Source organism: Bufo bufo, chromosome 2, assembly GCF_905171765.1.
Source record: "Bufo bufo chromosome 2, aBufBuf1.1, whole genome shotgun sequence".
Classification (NCBI taxonomy): Eukaryota; Metazoa; Chordata; class Amphibia; order Anura; family Bufonidae; genus Bufo; species Bufo bufo.
Genome location: NC_053390.1, coordinates 119,886,370 through 119,910,044, shown reverse-complemented (window position 1 = coordinate 119,910,044; position 23,675 = coordinate 119,886,370). Strand labels below are relative to the sequence as shown.

At 45.9% G+C, this 23,675-nt stretch overlaps 1 protein-coding gene across 1 annotated transcript in view; it reads right to left on the bottom strand.

The window, feature by feature from the left end:
* ZFYVE16 (zinc finger FYVE-type containing 16) overlaps positions 1-15,055 on the bottom strand; it is a 73,724-nt gene extending 58,669 nt beyond the window's left edge. Inside the window, exons 1-3 of the mRNA XM_040421490.1 lie at positions 14,859-15,055; positions 9,506-9,606; positions 463-2,423 (exon numbers count right to left, since the gene is read on the bottom strand). Coding sequence (XP_040277424.1) covers positions 463-2,423; positions 9,506-9,606; positions 14,859-14,860 — 2,064 coding nt within the window. The 5' untranslated portion in view covers positions 14,861-15,055. The remainder of the gene's footprint in view (positions 1-462; positions 2,424-9,505; positions 9,607-14,858) is intronic.
* Between the last annotated feature and the right edge of the window lie 8,620 nt (positions 15,056-23,675).

Genomic DNA, 23,675 nt, shown 5'->3' with positions numbered 1-23,675 from the left:
TCAAAATAGCTCCCTATTACCCCGACGAGTTTCTCCCAGTGTGGGTTCCTTAGGGGGTCCATCTAAAAGACACAGGGGCCAAAATAACAATGCTGGGGACCCATTGTTATTACTCTCTATACCTGCTTATGTCTATAAGTACCTTCCATTTAAGATCCCTGCTGAACTGATGACCTATCCAACGCACGGTCCTGTTATTGGTGAGCAGAGAAAAAGCCGCTGCGCTACTGCAAGCTCTGGTGCCCTCTCAAACAGGTGATTGGCGGGGGTCCCGGGTGTTAGACCCTCACCGATAAGATACTGATAACTCAGACAACCCCTTTAATAAATGGTGAACAATCCCTTTAAGTAATCCCATTAAATCCCTTTGAGTCCTGGACCAACCCCTTTAAAGTTTTAAGCAGTTATGTAGACAAGCGACTTGAAGGCAAAAAAAAACAGATGTACATATGACCAACTTACTTTTCCACAGGCTCTACAATGGTGTCTTCGCTTAGTGAAAGTGAACCTAGTGCTGCAGTTCATGCAGTTTGGAGCTTCAGAGTCAGGAATCCAGATTGGCTGCCTCTGACCAGGTACAGGATTTTCCAATGCCTCATTCTCAGGTCTTTCCACTGCTTCCATCACACTGAGCTCAGGACTCTCATCAGTATCTTCATTCACCGACCCTCGCAAAGCACTGGGTGAATGCACGCTGCTTGATCCAGACTCTTCAGGCGTTTGGTCTACAATCTGATTATTTAGCTTTTCAGGTTGCCTAAAAGACAGAGACTTTGGTGGCTGATTAAACAACTGTTTTGGCCTAGCACCTCCAATGTGGCAAACCATAGTAGCACCAGAAAGATTCCCTTGATTTTGAGGCGGAGGTGAAGCAGCAGCTTTATTCTGTGAAATATCCACCGTGTTGCTCAGTGCTTTGCCTTCTTCTACTTCCTGAGACTCATCGCCAACAGTGTCAGTCCCACCGGATTCAGCCCAGGTTAAATCACAAGGTGGGAGGTTTTCCAAAGCAGGTTCCTTATTCAAAGGAACACTTTCCGCACCAAGAAAAGCATCAAGCTCTGCGTCACTAATGTATGTGTCACTTAACAACAGGTCATTATGGTCATTTATGAAATCAGATAATACAGCATTTTCAAAACCAGGGCTATAAATATTGTCTTTGAGGGTTGGGCTCGGGGGAATGGGCTTGCATGTTTCCACTGTAGGCAGTTTGGTAACAGGTGGTGGTGGGATATCATCATCTGTTGATTTAACGTCATTGGCTTTACGTTTCTCTGCAGGTACCGGCAGAGGTGTAGGTTGTAAGGATGCAGTTTTACAACTTGGTATCTCAGAGTCGTGTTGCGAGACCTCAGCTGGTACTTCTTCTGAGGCTTGGTTATACAGCTTCATTGTGTTGTCTTTCACAGGCGAATCACCTTGTGTAGCACAATTTGAGAAAGGCAGAGATTCGGCGTGAGGAGTCTGCTCATGGGGCGCTGATACCTTAGATATTTCATCATCGCCTTCTGAAGAGATGACACTTGAGATCCCAGGCTTCTCCACAGACGGACATTCATTTTGGCAAGCGCCTAAATTACTATAAATCTCACTTTCCGAACCAAAGTCGGCATTTTCTGCAGGGAAATCTAAATTTGCTGTTAGATGCTTAGGCTGAAAAGTTAGTGTATCCGCCTGTACCCTTGACTCCAGGTCAGTTTGATCATCAGGCAATGTCTCATAACAGAGATCATCGCTGACATAGCCGTCAGTGCTCGACGAACTTGATGTACTGGTGGAATCAATACTAGAAGCAATGTCTGAAGCTTCTCTTGCGTCGTCTACATGAGCAGTAAAATCGGAGGCGGCATTGACATTCGTATTACTAACTTCAAGGCTCAGGTCGAGCAGATCTGATTGCCTTCCAGGTAACCAATCCGAGTTCCTTGTAGAGACATCTGCACAACACAGCTCCTCATTTCCCAATGAAGTGGTCAGATCTGAAGCTGGGACTGTAAAGAAACCTGGGTCAGAAAGCAATTCAAGGTCGGAGACCACATTTGTGCTTGGCTGGAGGGCATCAGGAATTAAGGACTCATTGCTGCTTGCTGTATGAAGCAAGCTGCCAGTGTCACTGATAAGGTCACATATAGGAACACTACTCCTGCCGGTGCTGGATTCACCTTCATTGGACATTCCTTCCTCTACACAAGATAAGAGATCTGGGCCGCTGACATTTCTTTCACCTTGCGAGACCGGAGTAACATTTTTAAGCTCTTCTTCATTCGGAGAGATTGGTGACGGAGGGTCCTCATGACTATTACCATAGGACTGCTTCCTGGGAGCTGAGAAATCTGGCTGCAGGTAGAAGTCACCTGAAGAAAGAGCACTTTGGTTTGGGTCAAGAGGTGTGTCACATGACTGGTAGGTTTCCAACTCATCTGTATAAAGAAAGAAAGAAAGTAAAGGACTTCAAAGCCTGAAACCAAGCACCATGCTTATACACACACAGTCTGTGACTATTCTGAGTGGTGCCATCACTTCTCTGCTCCGTGCTGACGGACTGCCCACTACATACTCAAACATTACGCCATTTTGCTACTTTATGTATTCATCTCATAGAAGAAAACATCGTCTTCTATTTCAATTCTTGTCTGCATTCTGCTGTTCCTCCATTATACCTCCTTCAAGTTTGTAAATAGATTTCTGAGAAGAATAATGGAATTTTATGAAAATATACTTCAGAATTGTTATATGACAGGGAATGCAGTCAGAGTAACTAAATCAGGAGCTGACCAGTCCTTTGTAAGGAGAGGTTCTGCAGCAGCTGCAGTTTTGTCGTAATAATTATTGGCCCAAAATGAATCAAACATGAATTGCTATGTTTAATAGTGGCATCTGCCATCTTGTGATATGGCCACCATTTTGTGTGAGCTTATGGAAAGGCCACACGTTCCTAAAGTGTATTCTCATATTTTTCTCTATAATTGTGCCAGTTTGAGAGAGTACTCCTCGTCTTTTAAAAGATTTATATTAAAAGATAAAGCATGGGGAAGTTAGTATGTTCTCTAAACATCTGGTACAAGTCACCCCTACAGCTTGCTGTCTGTTAATGAATATACTAGCTGAAGGACCCGGCTTTGCTCGGGTATATTTAATCTATTTCACTTAATGTTTTTGTGTGTCTTTAAAAGATATCAACACTATCCACTATAACAGTGACATCTACAGCACCCCACCCCCAAAACAGTGACTTCCACAGGGGCCCTCCCCCTTAACAGTGGCCTTTACTGTATCCGGGGGCGTTTCCTTTTGAACAGCTCACTCTCAGACAGCAGCACTGTGCTGTCCGAGTGTGATCTGCAGGGAAAAAGTTACCCTCTACCTTTGCAGCTGACAGAAGTTGATTTTTACCTCCATTTTTTTGAGTGGAGGGGGCGTGGCCTAACCAGATATGGGCATGGCTTATCGGGACCTAGAAGTTGATTTTTAACTTCATTTTTTCAATCTCAGTCGGCTGAGGAGTGGGAGGGGGCATGGCCCAACCAGATCGGGGGCATGTCCTTTTGAACAGCTCACTCTAAGGGTCCATTCACACGCCCATAGAATGGGTCCGCATCCATTCCGCAATTATGCGGAACAGGTGCGGACCCATTCATTCTTTTTGGGGCCAGAAGAGATGCAGACAGCACACAGTGTGCTTTCCGCATCTGCATTTCCAGAGCGTGGCCCTGATCTTCCAGTCCGCAGCTCCGGAAAAAAATAGAGCATGTCCTATTCTTGTTCGTAATTACAAGAATAGGCATTTCTATGGTGGTGCCGGCTGGGTGTACTGCGGATCCGCAATGCACTACGGATGTCTGAATGGAGTCTAAGTGAGTGTGAGCTGCAGGGAGAAAGTCACCATCCCTCCCACCCCTGCAGCTGACAGAAGTTGATTTTTACCTTCATTTTTTCAATCCGTCGGCTCAGGGGTGGGAGGGGGCGTGGCCTAACCAGATCAGGGGCATGGCTTAGTGGGTTTTAAGTCTTTTGAGGGTGGACACATTGTGGCAGGGGGCGTGTCTGGGCTCCTTCCTGCAAGAGTGAGACCCCTCTGGGTACCTTACTGGCTCATTTGCATATCAAATAAACTGGATTTTCAGAGGATAAAAACATCTATTGCTGGAACAAAGGCACATTTTGAAATAAGGTACTAAGTGCTATTAGGCCATGGCTTTACTTCAATAGCGATTATCCTGGTGACAGATTTCCTTTAAAGCTCTCCTACAGCAATGAAGATAAATGGCTGGGTTGTTATGGAAACCTGAAGTAAAACTGTATGTGGAGGCTGAAGGACCTGAGAGCTTCTACTGGCTGATAAGGGTCATGTGACCAAGCTTCTATTGGCTAATGCATTTTTTTTAAAATATCTCGGGAATGGTACATCCTAGAGAGCAGAGACCTGGTCTAAACCCTTCCTGACCACCTGATGTACCTGTGTGCCAAATTTCATGATTGTAAATGCAACGGTGCGGATTCCTTTAGCGGACATACATACACACATACATACACTCAGCTTTATATATTAGATATAAATATACGTGTAATGAACATTAATTCTTTAAGTATAAGATAATCAATAGGATATATGGTATTGTTATGCATGTTGTTAAATGTTATAAAAGATAATCTATTATCTTATATAATTCTCACTAAGAATGCTTCCACCCCTAAAATATAGGAAGAATCTTTAAAGGATAACTGTCACATTTAGACACTAATTTAAATTTCCATATATGTAGTTACTAATAACATGATATTCCAGAATCAGTTACTATTAGACTGACTTACCCCATATTTGATAAGATTCAGCCCTTAGCAACCAGTCTGCATAAAACGGCAATTTCACTATTCAGTTAAGACAGGGCTTGACAAATTTCCTTGGAATCTAGGAGCCAGCTAAAAAAGTTAGGAGCCAGGCGGAGCCGCGTCATAAAATCTATATTGCGATATAATTTTAAGCATGTATATCGCAATATATCGTTTTCTATAATTGGGGGGGGGGGGGGGGTTGTGTTCAAACTTTTTTTTTTTTTACTTTATTTAATAACTATTAGCCTCCTTAAGGGCTAGAACCCTTGTCATATTCACCCTAATAGAGCTCTATTAGGGTGAATAGGACTTTACACTCTCCCTGCTGTCCTGTGCTTTGTGCACACAACAGCAGGGAGCTGACCATGGCCTCCAGCCTCCCTCTTATCAGCCCCTCCAGCCTCCCTCTTATCAGCCCCCTCTGGTAACAAACCCACCCTGCCTCCCTCCCCAGTATTAATCATTGGTGGCAGTGGCCACAGGGTCCCCCTCCTCCTCCTCCCCCCATCATTGGTGGCACTGGCAGTGGGCAGTTCAGATCGGAGTCCCAGCACGTGAGTATAATGCTGCTCACTAACATACCATCGCAGCCAGGACTTCAGTAGCGTGACTCCTGGCTGCCATGGTAACCGATCGGAGCCCCAGCATTACACTGCTGGGACTCCGATCGGAACTGCCCACTGCCACCAATGCAGAGAGTCGAGACTGAAGAACCCGGCCCCCGACCTCTGACAGGACGCTGTGATCCGCGCGAATAACCCCTCAACTGAGGGGTTAATCGCGCGGATCACAGCGTGCAGTCATAGGGGCCGGGATATGGCCGGCACATTCATTGGTGGCGCAGTGGCCACAGTCCCTCCCCTCCTCCTCCTACCCTGTTCTTAGTGGCCAGCGGCAGCCGCGCACAGTGGGGAGGGAGGGACTCCTCTCCTCCACTGTGCCGCTCAGGAAACCATGGTGCGCGCCGAGAGCGCATCTTTGAAAACGGGCTGACAAATACCCAAGCGCCAGGACCAAATTCCTGGTCGCCATGGCGACCTGGCGCCCGGGATTTGTCGAGCCCTGAGTTAAGATGGCCGCCACTGCCCTCACCCTGAGGCTAATCCCGCCTGCCCTCACTAGCCAGTAACAATAGCCCCCCAAAAGTGTCAGTAACCAGAGCCCTCTAAAGGGTTAATCTCCTGCAGCACAAAGGGGTCCTCTTACCACATGTTGCTTTCATTTATACACTGAGCAGATGGCAGATCTCCCTTCCCTGGTCTGCGCTGCTTCCGCTCTGCATTCTCCAGCTCTGCTGAGTGAGGGAGCGTCTGCCAAGCGCAGGGACAGGGAGAAGTGCACACAGCCCAGGCACTGTTATCAGCTGCTGGGGAGGACCTGGCTTTAATCATTTACTTACAGTCCCTGGCTGTCAGTAATGTGACCTTGCACGCAGCCTGCTTCTGCGTGCTTCGTCCTTCAACAGATAGACGGACCATGCCTAGCAACCCTATTTTAAGCACAGGTAAAAGTAGGCAGTACTGGGAACAAAAATGTGGAATTAAGGGGTAATTGAATACACAGTGAAAAGTTGAAATAGGGCCACAAAGGTGATATTAATCACCACGATCCAATACTCCAAAAAAAAAAAAAAAACAACAGTTATCCTTTAAGTATTAGGCTGTGTTAATAAGTCTGTCTGAAGAAAGCTATGTTATTCTAACTAGCAATTAACTACTCTTTGAAGACACGTGCAAGTGTCCTATTGTGTTTTTATCTGTACCATAAATTTGACAGATTGAGAGATGTCTAATGGTACCACTAAGACTGCATTTTAATTAGTATATGTGTCAGAGTTAATCCTTACCGTTCTGATTTAAGGTTCTAGATGTCAAATGTATAGAATGTAAGATGAAGTCAGACTTGCATAGTTAACGCTTTATAGTATGATACTAATAGCTTATACAACAGTGCCACCTAGGTATAAGTAGGTGACATTACAACAGCAGCAGAAATGCATTCTGGTTAATACAATGACATCATAGTCCTTATCGTGTGTACACGCCTAACAGATAATGATCGGAAAACTCCAAGTTAGGAAGGTGTGTCTAACTGTTGTTAAGTTTTTGGTAATAAACCAGATACACGGAGGAGGAAACCAAGCAACCAGGAGATCAGAAAATCAAAGAGCTAGAAACCTACAAAAGGTTAGAAGACAGGCTTAGACACACAAGGACAAGAGGGGTCTATCAAGATGAAAGCCATGGTGAGATGTGCGATGATGGACCACCCAGCTTTCCTAGGAGCAGAAGTGAGATTCCTACTAGGACTTGGTAAGAGACACAAAGAATGATATTTCATGTTATGAAGATTAATTGGATAATGTGGGTGAAATTATACCATCTAGATTGTCAAAAAAATAAATACATGAATTAATTGATTATCTTTATATTGAGATGAAGTCTTAGGATACTGTGAGGCTTCATTCTACCTGCAGAAGAATCAAGACTCAATCTATCAAAGCATTAAATGATTGCTGCGTGTATATATATTTTGCCATGCCAAGTGATGGATTCCCACAGGAAAGACTTGTTTCTTCCCATTTAAGATAAGGTCCAGCAAAGATCCTAGATCCCTGTTATTTGTCTCATTAGTCTCACCAAAGTCATATGTGTGAAAATAGTCCAGGATGGGGCGGAAGGATACAGTTATCTCTTCTAAGTTATATTCTTGAATGGATTTGCCCATTCTTGAAGTCATGTGATGTGTAGTTGGTTAGAAGGGGGCGGAATGTATTTAGCATTCTATATTGATGTCTAGGATTAGACATGCCCATCCTGATATCATGAGCTTTCCTCTGAACAGAAGTAATGTATATAACTTATTTTCCTATTTTGATATCCTAACCTAATAATAGCTTTGTTAAAATGTGACAAATTACTTCTACTCACATGTATTGTTAAGCTTGTAATGCTTTAACACTGAATATATTCATTTGCATGTATCATTGTGTTTATTTACTTATTTATGTTTATAACCTTGTAACCAATAAGTCTGCATATTTTTATAATCATTAAAGTCATCTCACGTCAAAAGAACCTATTATCTGAGGAAATAGTCGGACTCCGATGTGAATTGTATCGATTAGGTTGTTTACAATTCACCAGGTCATGATTTCAAGAATTCATGACAAATTTTATAAATTTTATTTTTTCATGTTTAATTATTTTATGACCATAATTAATAATTCTTAAATTGAATTACCGCCCGACAGTTTGCATGCCTCAGTACTGAGATCCTGCTGCTGCAGATCTAGAAAATACAACTGCGGCAGACCGGGATTATTAAGGAGGATACTTCATACCAATTAAAAGGCGAAAAGGAATTTTCCCTTTTTCACTTTAAAAAAAAAAGGTTCTGCAGCAGCTTTGGCATTATAAGGGATAAAGCGCCCCCTTATATAAATTCTAAAGAATAAGTAGTCATTTCAGGGTTCTACAGCCTATACACCTCTCAGTGTTAGGTCTCATGCACATGACCGTATGTATTTTGCATTCTTTGTTTTTTAAACGGACATACGGATGTAGAAAGCATATGGATCATCTGCGTGCTTTCCGTATGCCCATTCGGCAAAAGACAGAATATGTCCTATTCGGACCACGGACCCATTGAAGTCGATGGGTCTGGAAAAAAACGGATTTAACAAGGACATCACCCGTATTTTGCGGATCCACATTTTGCTGACCACAAAATATATCCAGTTGTGTGCATGAGGACTAACAGGTAATGAATTCTTGCTCAGAAATTAAAGGGAACCTGTCACATTGAACATGATATCTGAGCTGCAGGCAGTATGTTATAGAGCAGGAGGAGCTGAGCATATTGATGTATAGTTTTATGGAAAAAGATTCACTAAAACTTGTAACTTATTCGGTCCTATCAGTGATTGACAGCTGTGTACACAGTCATAGAGGGAAGGCTGTCCATCACCGATAGGACCGTCTCCTCAACTTGAACGCCCCAAATGAGCAGAAATTTAAAAAGGGGGCCTATACTTTTTATTTTTTACTGATGATCTATCCTTTGGATAGGTCATAAGCATCTGATTGGCAGGGGTCTGACACCCGTGGACCCCTGTTGATCAGCTGTTTGAGAAGGCAGCAGCGCCATGGCCTTCTTGCAGGCCAGTGATTACACTACTATTTCACTGGCTTGGGCGCAGCTCAGCACCGTTCACTTCAATGGGGCTGAGATGCGCCTCATCCACATGACATAGTTGTGATGTCACTAGCCTGCGGGAAGTTACTGCGAGCGCCGCTGCCTTCTCAAAAAGCTGATCAGTAGGGGTCCCGGGTGTCAGACCCCTACCAATCAGATGCCGATGACCTATCCAAAGAATAGATCATCAGTAACAACAAGGTGGAGAACCCCTTTAAGTGAATGAAATACTGGTTATACTGAATCTTTTCCCATACAACTATGCATCAGTCTGCTCAGCTCCTCCTGCAGTTTACACTGAATGTTCATGGTAACAGGTTCCCTTTAATGCTTCAGCTGCAGCAACATTATATTGGATTAGTTATTCTGTTTCTGAAGACAAAATGCAGATATCCTACAGTATGGAACCCCTAGGTGAAGATATCCTAACCAAAAAACGTGAAACCATCTAAACAAAATGCCAGAAACTCACCTGTATTCTGCTCAAAATCATCCAGCAGTTTATCCAAATCAACAACTGCTGCTTGAAAGTAAGTGTCCATCGTCCTATGGATCCACAATTTTCTTCGGCACCTGAAAAAAAACTGATTTTAAAATTAAAAAAATTAAAATACAACACACAGAAACGGAATATTCAAACTCAGACTGGGGCTTGCTCAAGATTGCTTTTTCACTCCGTCATAAGCGAACGTTCAAAACATGTTTGCAAATTACCTTTATTGATAACTTTTACACCCTCCCATGGCTGACTGGCAACATGCCCCCCACCATCGCCATATGACCTCATCATGGGGCTGCTTCCTCCATTACAGCAGTAACGTGACCATCCTCTGCTCCACAAAATGTACTGGGGGGTAGGGGACATAAAGGAGGCAATTAAAGGGCATTCCCAGGCTGGGAAATGATTACCAGGTCAGCGGTCTGAAGGGCCTGCAGGGACTGTGCAAGCGCCGAGGCCTCTTTATCCCGATAGAAGAAAACCTTTTTAAAAAGACCATTTACAGACGCATTTTATTTCTAGTAAGATTATGACCAAGAAAATAATAGTCATATGGGGAAAGCCCTTTATACCCACATAGTACATTGATATTACTCAGTTCCACACCGAGATTGGTGATAAAAAGAATAGCAGAAATAAAAATGTAACAAAAAACAAGTAACCTCGAGCAATCACTGAGGTCGTATCCATCTCGCATTACAAATGTCATGAAATAGTTGATGGGGACAACTCGGCCGTTCTCTCCCAATGTGTCGGACATAAAACAATAGAAAATTATAAATGACATTACACACATATTCGGAGGCTGACTATCGGTTTTAACTAAAACTGCACTAAATGCAAGTCTTAAATGTACCCTCTATTTAGCCTTTTTTAGCATTGCTACGGATCAGCTGATTTAGGGCTCATGCACACAAACGCATTTTTTGTTCCTGCCCATTCCGTTTTTTTTTGCAGCCCATTAATTTCAATGGGGCTGCAAAAAACAGAAATTACGCCGTGTGCATTCTGTGTCCATATGTCCGTTCTGTAAAAAAAACAGAACATGTCACATTCTTGTCCGTTTTGCAGACAAGGACAGGCATTGCTACGATGGATCCCCCAAAAAAAAAAAAAAAACAGATGCAACACAGACGTCATCCATTTTTTTGCAGATCCGTGTTTTGCGGACTCTAAAATACATACGGCCATGTGCATGAGCCCTTAAGCATGGTGCGGTACATTGTATAGTGACTGAGCTTGGTACTGCAGTTCAAGCCAATCAATAGAACAAGCGGCACAAAGGCCATGTGACAGATGGATCCAACATCACAGGCCTGGGAAGATGTCACAGCGCCTACCCAAGCACTGTCGCTCTTTAAACAGCTGACTGGTGGGGGTGACGGACCCTCATTGAACAGATATTGATGGCCAATCCGGAGGATTCATTCCCAGAAAACCACTTTAACAGCCGGTTCAGACCTGAGCGTTTTACAGCGCGTTCCTACGTGCTGTAAAACACTCAACAAGGAGAAACCAATGCTTTCCCTATCGGCATGGTTCTCACCTGGGCGTTTTACAGCGCGTACGATCGCGCTGTAAAACGCCCGACGCCCCAAGAAGTTCAGGAGCTTCTTTGGGGCGTAGTGTCGCGCGTTCCCGTACATAGACTTCCGGGAACGCGCGGCAATGGGCGTTCGCTTGTCTCCGCGGCGCGATTGTAAACGCCCGTACAATCGCGCATACAGAGCGTATGGTTTCAGTCATTTTTTAAAGGGCATCTGTCAGCAGTTTTGTACCTATAAAACTGGCTGACCTGTTACATGTGCACTTGGCAGCTGAAGGCATCAGTGTTGGTCCCATGTTCATATGTGCCCAAATTGCTGAGAAATATGAAATATGCAAATGATCTTCTAGGAGCAATGGGGGCGTTACCGTTACACCTAGAGGCTCTGCTCTCTCTGCAACTACTGCACCAGCTCCACTTTGATTGACAGAGCCAGATGTGATGAGTTTTCACTGCCTGGCCCTGTCATTCAAAGTGCAGAGGGCACAGCAGAGCAGTCTCTGGGAGTAACAGCACCGCCCCCGTTGCTCCTAGAGGCTCATTTGCATATATTAAAACATAATTTGGGCACATATGAACATGGGACCAACACAGATGCCCTCAGCTGCCAAGCGCACATGTAACAAGTCAGCCAGTGTCATAGGTACAAATCTGCTGACAGATGCCCTTAACAACAAGAACAGTGCTGCAAGGCTCTGAGGAAATGCAGTTATGCTCTGTTCTGGATACGAATCAAAAATATGCCCAGACACGATACCCTTTTTTAGTTTTTTTTTTTCTATTTTTAGGACGATATGCGACTAAGGGTACTTTCACACTAGCGTTATTCTTTTCCGGTATTGAAATCCGTTAAAGCGTCTCAATACTGGAAAAAAACGCATCAGTTTTATCCCTATGAATTCTGAATGGAAATCAATCCGTTCAGGATGCATCAGGATGTCTTCCGTACCGTCCCTTGTACGGTATTTGATCGGACAAAATACTGCAGCTTGCTGCAGTATTTTTTCCAGCCAAAATACCAAAACACTATCGCACTTGCCGAATCCAGCATTAATTTCCATAGAGATGTATTAATATTGGATCCGGTACCAAGTGTTCCGGAAATTGCCGCGTTGCCAGATGCAGCCGATTTGCGCATGCGCCGGGACATAGGAGGAGCTATTTTTAGTTTTTATCTTTGAATTTATTTTATTCCAGATGATACCGGATGAGATGGATCCGGTATATCACCGGACCCGTCTAATGGATCCGGAAAAAACATATTTCTGCCTGCCGGATCCTAACAACGCGAGTGTGAAAGTACCCTAAGGGTCCATTCACGCGTCCGCAAAACGGGGCCGCATCTGTTCCGCAAGCAGGTTTGATTTAAAGAGGACCCGTCACCAAAAATACAGTGCGATCTGAAAGCACCATGTTATAGAGCAGGAGGAGCTGAGCAGATTGATGTACAGTTTTATGGGGAAAGATTCAGTAAAACCTGCAATTTATACATTTATATCTCTGCTCTTTTTTGTGCTCCCCTCCTCCCTCCTGTACAGATAGCTCCTTCTCGATGCTTACCTTCATAAGGGATACTGTACTTCACCGTGCTTATGTGGAAGCAAACCAACAGCAATGACACACTAGGGGGGATTTACCAGTGTCGGACCTGTCACCGTACAATGTAATATTATAGAGCAGGAGGAGCTCAGCAGACTGATCTACAGTTTTATGGGAAAAGATTCTGTAAAACCTGTAATTTACACATTTATAACTCTGTGAACAGCTATAGGTACAGGAGGGAGGGGTTATCAGTGACTGACACTTAAGGTCCTTTCACACGAGCGAGTTTTCCAGCGCGGGTGCGATGCGTGACGTTAACGCATAGCACCCGCACTGAATCCTGACCCATTCATTTCAATGGGCCTGTCCACATAAGCGTTGTTTTTCGCACATCGGTTCTGCGTTGCGTGAGAATCGCAGCGTGTTCTATATTCTACGTTTTTTACACAGCCCTGGCCCCATAGAAGTGAATGGGGCTTCAGTGAAAAACTGATGTAACCTGGATGCAAGGCGTTTTTCACCGATGGTTGCTAGAAGATGTAGATTGTTATTCTTCAGGGTTTTTTTCACGCACATGAAAAACGCATCAAAACTGATTGCACCCGCGCGGGGAAAAACACTGAACGCAACTGGAGAAGAAACTGAGACTGAAATTGCTTGCAGAATGGTGCAAGTTTCACTGAACGCACCCTGAGCCAATCCGTATCGTTCCTGTAAAAAAGAGGCCTAAGGGTACTTTCATACCAGCGTTGTTAGAATCCGGCAGGCAGTTCTGGCAACGGAAAGCTTTTTTTTCCGGATCCGTTAGACGAATCCAGTAACATACCGGATCCGTCTTATCCGGTATCATCTGGAATAACGGATCCGGTATTTACATTTTTTCAAAGATCAAAAGAGAAAGTAGCTCCTCCTATATCCCAGGCGCATGCGCAGACCGGAAAACGGGATCCGGCATTTTCCAGAACACTTGGTACCGGATCCGGCATTAATACATCTCTATGGAAATTAATGCCGGATCCGGAAAGTGCGGTATTGTTCCAGGATTTTGTCTGGTCAAATACAGTACAAGGAACGGGACGGAAGACATCCTGAACGGATTGCTTTCCATTCAGAATGCATTAGGACAAAACTGATGCGGTTTTTTTCCCGGTATTGAGACCCTTTACCGGATTTCAATACCAGAAAAGAATAACGCTAGTGTGAAAGTACCCTTATACACACAATGCTATCAATCACTGATAACCCCTGTACCTATAGCTCTTCACAGGAGGGGAAAAAGCAGAGATGTCCATTTATAAATGACAAGTTCTACTGAATCTTTTTCCATAAAACTATACACAATCTGCTCCGCTCCTCCTGCTCTATAACCTGCTGCCTGAAGACTTTTTGCGGTGACAAATTCTTTTTAAAGGGGTTGTCCGGGTTCAGAGCTGAACCCGGACATACCCTTATTTTCACCCAGGCAGCCCCCCTGATGCTAGCATCGGGGCATCTCATGCTCCGATGCGCTCCCTTGCCCTGTGCTAGTTCGCGCTGGGCACGGGCTCTTTTGTTTACAACAACACACTGCCGGGCGGAAGCTTCCACCCGGCAGTGTGTTCGGTGACGTCACCGACTCTAATGGGCGTGCTTTAGCGCTGCCCTAGCCATTTTACAGGCTAGGGCAGCCCTAAATCCCGCCCAAAAGTTCCGGTGACATCACCGGGATTCCTGGCAGGCCCATGGAGAGCCCGGTTCGTCACCGGAACTCCTGAAAATGCCTTTGCCCTGAGTGATTTAGCGCAGGGCAAAGGAGAGCATCGGAGCATGAACTGCTCCGATGCTCGTCGGGGGGCTGCCTGGGTGAAAATGGGGGTATGTCTAGGTTCAGCTCTGAACCTGGACAACCCCTTTAAGTGCGCTCTGGTCTCACCATTGTCAGTGAAAGTACCTGACGTGGAGATGCCACGTTTTAAACCGTCGCACATCAGAAATGAGACATAATCCTGTTCTAATCTGAAATCCCGAGCAACTTTCCACTGCACTTCTTAAAGGAGCAAAACTAATCAAAAGTCACAACATTTCACCAAAATATGTGCACAACATACGACATCATTTGTGACATTTTTTTATGCCACAAAACTGGCATAGCAGAATTAAGTGTCCCCTATATACCTGCTATGTACAGTATATGTACATGTCCACACACATACTCATATAAACATACACCCTAATATATATATACATATATAGACTCACATAGCATCAGCCGGGCAGCACTACAGTATAACTTCTGCCCATTTCACGCAGACTATCTCTGCGCAGATCCCGCACATTACCCGCATTTCTCCCCGCACATTACCACACACAGGTAGTGCTGAATGACTTTATTATAAAGATGGCTCCTGGCACCACCCGCTCCGTTATCACCGGGAGGGCAGCCGCAGCGCCGCTCCTAATGAAGCACAATTGCCCCGCTCACCTCCTGAGTCACCCCGGCCTCATCCCGTCCCTCTATCTGCGCCTCTGCCTCTCGGGAGTACGTTCACCTCTGACGTCACGACTCCCCGCCTCTCTGTCATGTGAGTGGAAGACGTCATAGTCACATGGTCGCAGAGAAACCGTGTGGGTCATGTGATCAGGAGATAGTGCCTGGTGATGGGCGGAGCTAAGCAGCTGTGTGAGGGGAGGCGGTACAGTCGTGCGCACTGGCACGAAGCTGATTGTTCCAAGCAATTGGTTCCTCTTCAGCACGTGCTATTGTGTCACGTGGAAACTTGTGTTGCGACTTGCGAGGGGTGAACAACCTCTGCCACTCCAGCTGCTGGAAAACTACAACTTCTAACTGGCACACCTGCTCAGCTGTATGCAGCATGCTGGGAGTTGTAGTCTGACAACAGCTGGAGTGCTAGAGGTCGCAGACCCCTGGACTACTATATTGCAGCTGCTTGCAGAAGTAGTGATCTACACTAAAAACTGTTACCCTAAGGCTTCTCAAAGTCATCAACACAAAAAAGCCACAATTGGGGTAATTTATCAAACAGGTTTACAGTAGAACTGGCTTAGTTGCCCATAGCAGCCAATCAGATTTTGACAGCTCCTTTGGAAAATGAAAGGTGGAATCTGATTGGTTGCAATGGGCAACTAAGCCAGTTCTACTTTACACCAGTTTGATAAATGACCCCAAATATACCTTACAGGTAGAAGATATTTCATACAAACAACCCATCTCTTGGAAGGTACTGCTCTCCATATGGAGATCCAGCTGGTGTGGGACTTCTGGCTGGCATTGATTACAGTGGCGGACTGGTGTAACTATAGGGGTCGCAGTTGCGACCGGGTACCTAAGCCAGGGGGGCCCAGAGTGCCCCTCTTGCCAGTGATACTGTGCTTTTCCCTTTATAAGATGCAATATAATCCATTGCGCTAAATTGGATTATGTTGGAATGTCCAAAAAGGTCTTTTATATGGGTTCTTCAAGAACCGGGGTGTTTGTACTCGGTTTGTAATGTTCCATTCAGAGCTTTGCTAAAGTCTTTCTGAAAACTTGCATCCAACACATCGCTTGGATGGTTAGGGTCAATACGCTTCTTTAGGAACATAAGTTCTCGGTTAAATTGTCCGTCACTCCCACGAAGATTTATTGAGTGAGTCAATAACTTTGAATGTAAATTGGTGGTGACGATAGTGTCCTCCACAACGGAATATAAGTTAGATAAATGTTGCTTCTGATTTTCCATCTTTGCATTAATATCCATCAGGTTCCTTTTTAGTAGCAACCAAAGATTATGGCGGCTGCAATCGCAGAAATGAATCGCTTTGGTCGTTGACTTGTGGAAATCTGATCCCCGGTTCAGGCTCTTTCTTGTGTTCCAGAATCTGTGTAATCCGTTCTTGGGAATAGTCGACATGCATTTGATACCACATCTTTATCTCTGGAGACTGAATCTCGGAAACGTTGAACTGTCTTTCAACAAAGACCCGTGGATCCAAACTGACGTAGATCTTTTGGGATAGAACCCTCTTATTCGTCAAGATGAATCCTGTGGTATCCTGCAGCATGATCCCAGGTGAAGGGCCTGGTACAGCGATCGGCTTGGCGTGGCACTCCTTCCGCAAGTTAAGGACGACGTAGATAACGGCAACAACCCTCGATGCCATCTCGAACCTGTAATATATTGTATGACAATTCTAAGCACATACATCTTCCACTTTTTATTACCCCTGCAAGAAAAGAGTTAATACTACTATACATCTTTGATTTGGCATAGTTTCAATTCTTGAACAGAGCAAGCTCTCGGTTCTGAGTTGAGTCAAAAGATAATTAGTTACAGAGGGAAAATACATAATGATAGGTTAGTACACTCATTTGTGTCAGGAATATGGATTATCGTTGAATGGCAGCCATGATTTTCATTTAATTCACCTTGGTCAGTGTACATGCAAAATAAGTTCTCACACCAGCCATCAGCAATCAGATAGCAGAGGTAGTGAACTCCACAGGAAGGCCGTGCTTCAAAGCCCCAGCCATATGGCAGGGAACTTTTTGCAGACCATCTTTGTTTACAATTTCACACCCCATTCAGACAGCATGGAGCCTGCAGGAAAACTTCCCTACAGGGGATCTAAGCCATTCCCCAGTTCAATCAAATCTACCAGACAGCAAGGAACCGGCAATTTATAAGGAATTATGAATCGCCCGCCCATCACAGGCGCAAACCGGATACATATTTGTGTCCCGGTGGCCAAGATGAACATGCCCATGGTCTTAATTTGGTGGTGGGATGCCAGGGAAGGGAGATATACATACTTATGACCTAGAAAATAGACTTTGATACGACACCATTGTGCCTTCTGTAAAGAAAGTTTCACAACAGCTTTTCTCAGTTGGGTTAGTACATGCCTCAGTTCCGCAATATGCTCCTCAAAAGTCGTGCTTTTGATTAGGATGTCATCCACATAGGATAAGGTACCGGTACCTCATTCAGTGGCATCAGGCATCGCCTTATGCATGAACACAGCAAACTCATGGCCTGCATTTATGTACCCGAAAGGTAATCGGGTCCATGCATATTGTTGCTTTCCAAATGTAAAGGCCAGTTTGTATTGATCCCTCTCATCCACTTTAATTGTCCAATATCCTTGCACACAATCCAGAGCAGTGAAAATTTTGGATCCCTGTATTTGCGACAAACTCTGGTCAATATACGGCACGGGCCATCCGGACATGTATACACGTTTGTTTAAATGTCTTAGCTCCGAACAGAGACGAAAATTGACCATTGGGTTTGAGAATCCCCAGTAAAGGATGGTTGAACGAGCAGTGCACCAGACGGATGATTCCCCCCCCCCCCCCTTCTCCAAGTTTTTGACGATTTCCGATAGCGACTCGTTAGTAACTCGGTACTGTTTAACATATACAGGGGGTGCATTGGGATCCGTCTGGATTCTTGCAACGTGTAGGTCAGTTTCCCCACAGTCATTAGAATCCTTAGCAAACATGTCCTGGAATTCTGCGAAAAGCCCCTTTAGCTGTTGACGCTCTGACTCCTTGGAACATGCGTCAGCTATAGAGATCTTCTCTTCCGCCCGTTCCTGAAATTCTGGAAAGATTTTAGGTTGACTTAACTCGTAAGCTTCTTCAAGCTCCCCAGTTAAATCGTTTTGAGTATCGCGTACCTTTTCCTTTCCTTGTTGGCATGACTCGTACTTCTTTTCATCGATCTCATGGTTGAAAACCAATGATGATTCTTCTATGTGGCATGTACCTTCTTCAGAACTGAAAGGATAAACAGAGTGGATATTGAATAACCCCTCAGGTGTTGATAAAAAATGTTGTTCCACTACCTGTTCTTCTGTCAAGTATTCATCAGGAATAAATCCAATGACATCATTTTGGAATCCAAAAGTATAATACTCCGAATCCATAGCCAGACCAATTATGGTGTCTTTTTGTAGAGATATACTATGGGGAGCCATATTATGAATTACCATATGCAATGGATCCTGATGGATATTTATCATAGGAGTGGGCTTTACCTTCAGGCCGAGTTGCTGCATCTGGTTAGACAAACAGATCAAAGCATCTGCATTCTTCAGTCCCTTCTTCACTTGAATGGAAAGAAGAAATGGTTTGCATCCTTCAGGGATTTTTAACCTCATCAGCAACCATGATACTCACGGCATAGGGCATCTGTTGTCCCCATCTGAAGGCTTGCCCTTCATTCTGGAACCCCTCCGGGTCTCCAGGTAATCTGGACTATAAAGTATTGTTGACCAGATCAATCTGCATGGCAAATTGGTGTAGAAGGTCAATACATTTGGTACCGTGGTTCATTCAACATGATGAATAAATGTTCCATAGTCTTATCTCCTATGGAAATAGACAATATACATCTTGCAATCACCTTATGACTCTGTGAATCTCCATCCAGATCATGAACCCATTGGTCCTGTGGAGAGGAAACTTTAAACACTTTAGGGTTAGTGACCTGTTTCAAGAGACTTCGGCTCATGTAACGGGCTTCGGATTTCAGATCCAGCTTGGCGTATTTCACCCGGGCCATATTGTTCACCTGTACGGGAATCAATAAGTTATCATTAAACTTCTCAATCCGTACCATAGATTAAGTATGCCTGGTCAGGTCCGCAACTTCGTAACTTCCCACTTTAAGAGAAATACTTAATGCATCCCCATCCAGGGTTACCTTCTCAATTTGGTCTTTCTGGATGGTTATGGTATGGGCGGTACCGTTGATGGCTTCCTCGGGTTCACAATTTTTCAGGATCGTGACATCCGGCATTTGATCGTTCCTAAAATGAACTTCAACAGAGTTAAGCCTTTCCTCAATCACATGACAACTACGTTAGGGTTGTGCATTGCAAGAGTACTCATAGGTGCATTTACCTGAGTCCAGACGGCTTCATTGATGAAGTCTATTATGGAACTCAATCTTTTCAGGAGGTCAATTCCTATGATCAGCCGATCATAGGTAAGGTCCACAATCAGTGTGGGATGTCTTATTATCTTCTTGCCAATTTAAAATTTTAGCCATGATGTACCTCTTACCTGCAAAGCATCTCCGCCGACACTTATCAAAGAGCCATCAAACGATTTCAATCTCGGCTTCTTTGCTGTGACATCCATAACCGGTTGGAAATAACTATATGACAATATAGTGGCTTGTGATCCTGTGTCAAGTAAACCCCTGATCAGCCTGATAAGTTTATCTTGGAGATAAGAATCAACAAAATATCGGCCTTCAACCTGAAACAAATCACATAAGAAATTAGGATGTTCACTCATCTGGCGCTTCTTGAGGATTTGATCCTTTTGCAGCGGTGCGACCTCTGGTGAACCCTGGACGTTCCTGCTGCATGCAGGAGCAGCAGCCCCCACCTTTGGGGAAAACTGGATCACATCACAGCTTATAGACGGCAGCTGAGATGATAGGATAACTCACTGGAGAAGACACACTAGTGAACGAATCAACATGGTTAGGCCTCATGCACACGGCCGTTGTTTAGGTCCGCATTCGAGCCGCCGTTTTTGCGGCTCGGATGTGGACCCATTCACTTCAATAGGGCCGCAAAAGATGCGGACAGCACTCCGTGTGCTGTCCGCATTCGTTGCTCCGTTTCGTGGCCACGCAAAAAAATAGAACATGTCCTATTCTTGTCCATTTTGCGGACAAGAATAGGCATTTCTACAATGGGTCGCCCGTTCCATTCCGCAAATTGCAGAAGGCACACGGGTGGCTTCCGTTTTTTGCGGATTCGCGATTTGCGGACCGCAAAAAACGGAACGGTTGTGTGCATGAGGCTCTAGACTGCAAGATAGACAACATGTTAGACATCTCCTCCTTGGCCTCAATTTTAGGGTCAAGAACGCTGCAAAGCAAAATAGGATTAGAAATCACATTAGGTTCTTCTACAACCAGCTCGGTAGCCTTACGTTGGCCTGGGCTCTGACCCCGCCCTGCCTGCATTATTACTAACGACTTCAGTTAATTTGGCCACTTGATCTGCCAACTGTTCAAATCGATTGTTTGATTTGCTGTCATGGTCTTACCTTCTTGCTGTTCTCCTTCGTTTGACATGTGCTGGCGGCCATCTTGGTTTCTGGGTTTCTTGTAGCCTTCCACCCTGCGGCTCCTCCTTCCCACTGGGAGGAGCTGGATGCCTAGCTCATATACATAGGAGGTCTGTGGCTTCAGTTCCTTGCTTGGTCCTCCTGTGTTCACATGCTTCTAAGACTGCTGCTGCTTCTGGTTCCTGATCCTGGCTTCGTCTGACTACCCTGCTGGTTCCTGATCCTGGCTTCGTCTGACTACCCTGCTGGTTCCTGATCCTGGCTTCGTCTGACTACCCTTCTGGTTCCTGACCCCTGGCCTCTCAAAGACTCTGCTTCGGTTTCACCATCCGTTTGGACTTTTGCTTTACAGCTTTATTTTCAATAAAGCCTTCTTATTTTCACTTATCTCTTGTTGTACGTCTGGTTCATGGTTCCGTGACATTAGGACCAAGCCATGAATTCTGACGGTACAGGGCCATCCTCGCTACCCATGCTGGTTGCCAGACTTGATCAGCAGGATCACCTGTTGGGTCGGTTCGCTGTGGCGTTGCTAACCCTGCTTGAACGCACGGCTCATTTCGCTCCCGTTGCCGATGGGTCGGTTGTCGCTCCTACTGCCGCTCCGGTTGTTGCGCCAGAGTCTACCCCGACACCTGTTGTTGCGCCTGCGGTGTTTCGGGGTATGACCGGTTCTGCCCCTCTTCCACAGCGCTTTGGGGGAGAGCCAACTCAGTGCCGAGGTTTCCTTAACCAGGTGGGCATTTATTTTGAGTTGCTGCCACATGCCTTTCCTACTGAGAGATCAAAGGTGGGCTTCTTGATCTCGCTGCTCTCGGACAAGGCCTTGGCCTGGGCCAGCCCTTTATGGGAGAACAACAATCCGGTGGTTGCCGAGTTTTCCGGTTTTGTTGCTTCTCTTCGGAAGGTATTCGATGTGCTGGCTCGTGCTGCCTCTGCTGCGAAGCTCCTTATGTCCATCAGACAGGGTTCACGATCCGTAGCTGAATACGCCATTGAGTTTCGTACCCTGGCAGCAGAGGTGGGCTGGAATAATGAGGCTCTGGTCGCTGCTTTCTCTCATGGTCTCTCGGATGCCTTGAAGGATGAGGTTGCAGCTAAGGACCTACCAGTGGAGCTCGAGTCTCTTATTTCTTTCCTGATTTTGATTGACACCAGACTCAGGGAGAGACCTTCCTTTAAGGAGAGCCTGCGGAGGTCTTCTAACAGATTGGCGCCTACGTTTGCTGTCCCACCCGTGCCTCCCTCTCCTCTCACGCCTCCTGGGGATGACTTGTCTGGGGGTGAACCCATGCAGCTGGGGTTTGCTCGCCTGTCCGAGGGGGAGAGGGTACTCCGGAGACGCGAGGGCCGATGCATGTACTGTGGTCTCGGTGGGCATTTTCGGTTGGCATGTCCGAACCGTCCGGGAAAACGCTCGCACCTGAGATCCTGTCGGGGGCAGATCTTGGGTGGAGTCTCCTCGTCCCCGGTTTCCCGTGTTGACAAACCACTGATCACTGTTGTCCTCTCCTGGGTCGGGGGCTCGGTGACGACCCAGGCGTTGGTGGACTCTGGTGCTGGTGGTTTGTTCATCGATAGTGTGTTCGCTGCCGCCAATTCCATTCCTCTTCAGGCTCGAGGTTCCCCACTGGCTCTTGAGGCGATAGACGGCAGACCCCTTCTGCCGCCACACGTGACTCATGAGACCCTTCCAGTGGGGATAGCCATTGGTGCCGTTCACAGAGAGTCGGTCTGCCTCCAGGTTATTTCGTCTCCACACTACTCGGTGGTCTTGGGGTACCCCTGGCTCCAGAAGCATAATCCGACTTTCGATTGGAGATCGGCCTCGTGGTCACCGCAGTGTGGGGCTAGTTGCATCCATGGGTCTGTCAAGTTGCTGTGTACTTCCTCGGACTCTCTGTTGCCTCCTGAATACGAGGAGTACCGGGATGTATTCGATAAGGTGCGCGCGGTTGCCCTACCTCCGCACCGCCCATACGATTGTGCCATAGAGTTACAACCTGGTGCCGTTCCTCCTCGTGGCAAAGTCTATCCACTGTCGGTAGCGGAGAATGAGGCCATGGAGGAGTACGTGAGGGAGGCGCTTTCACGCGGACACATTCGCAAATCCTCGTCCCCGGCAGGGGCTGGATTTTTCTTTGTGAAAAAGAAGGGCGGTGAGTTGAGGCCTTGCATCGATTACAGGGGTCTCAATCGCATCACGATCAAGAACGCTTACCCGATACCCTTGATTTCCGAGCTGTTCGATCGCCTTAAAGGGGCCACGGTCTTTACCAAACTCGACCTGAGGGCGGCATATAACCTGGTAAGGATCAAGGCGGGCGATGAGTGGAAGACCGCGTTTAACACCAGGACCGGTCATTATGAATCCTTGGTTATGCCCTTTGGGTTGTGCAATGCGCCCGCAGTCTTTCAGGAATTCATCAACGATGTTTTCCGTGACCTGTTGCAGCAGTGTGTGGTGGTCTATTTGGATGACATCTTGGTATATTCTGAATCCATGGAGGCCCACATTCTGGATGTCAGACGAGTGTTGCAACGGTTACGAGAGAACAAGCTGTTCGGTAAGCTTGAGAAATGCGAATTTCACCGATCCCAGGTAACCTTCTTAGGTTACATCATTTCCGCTGAGGGGTTCTCCATGGATCCTGAGAAGGTTTCGGCTGTCTTACAGTGGCCCCAGCCCAGTGGTCTTCGTTCCCTGCAGCGCTTTTTGGGCTTCGACAATTATTATCGGAAGTTCATCAGGGACTTTTCCATGCTGGCCAAGCCTCTCACGGATCTGACCAGGAAGGGCAGTAATTCCCAGGTCTGGCCGCTCGAGGCCATCCGAGCTTTTGAGGCCCTAAAGTCCGCTTTTGTGTCGGCTCCGATTCTGTCGCATCCCAACCCTGGGTTGCCCTTTGTCCTCGAGGTGGACGCGTCTGAGACGGGAGTAGGCGCCCTTCTGTCTCAGCGTAGAACACCAGAGGGTCCTCTGC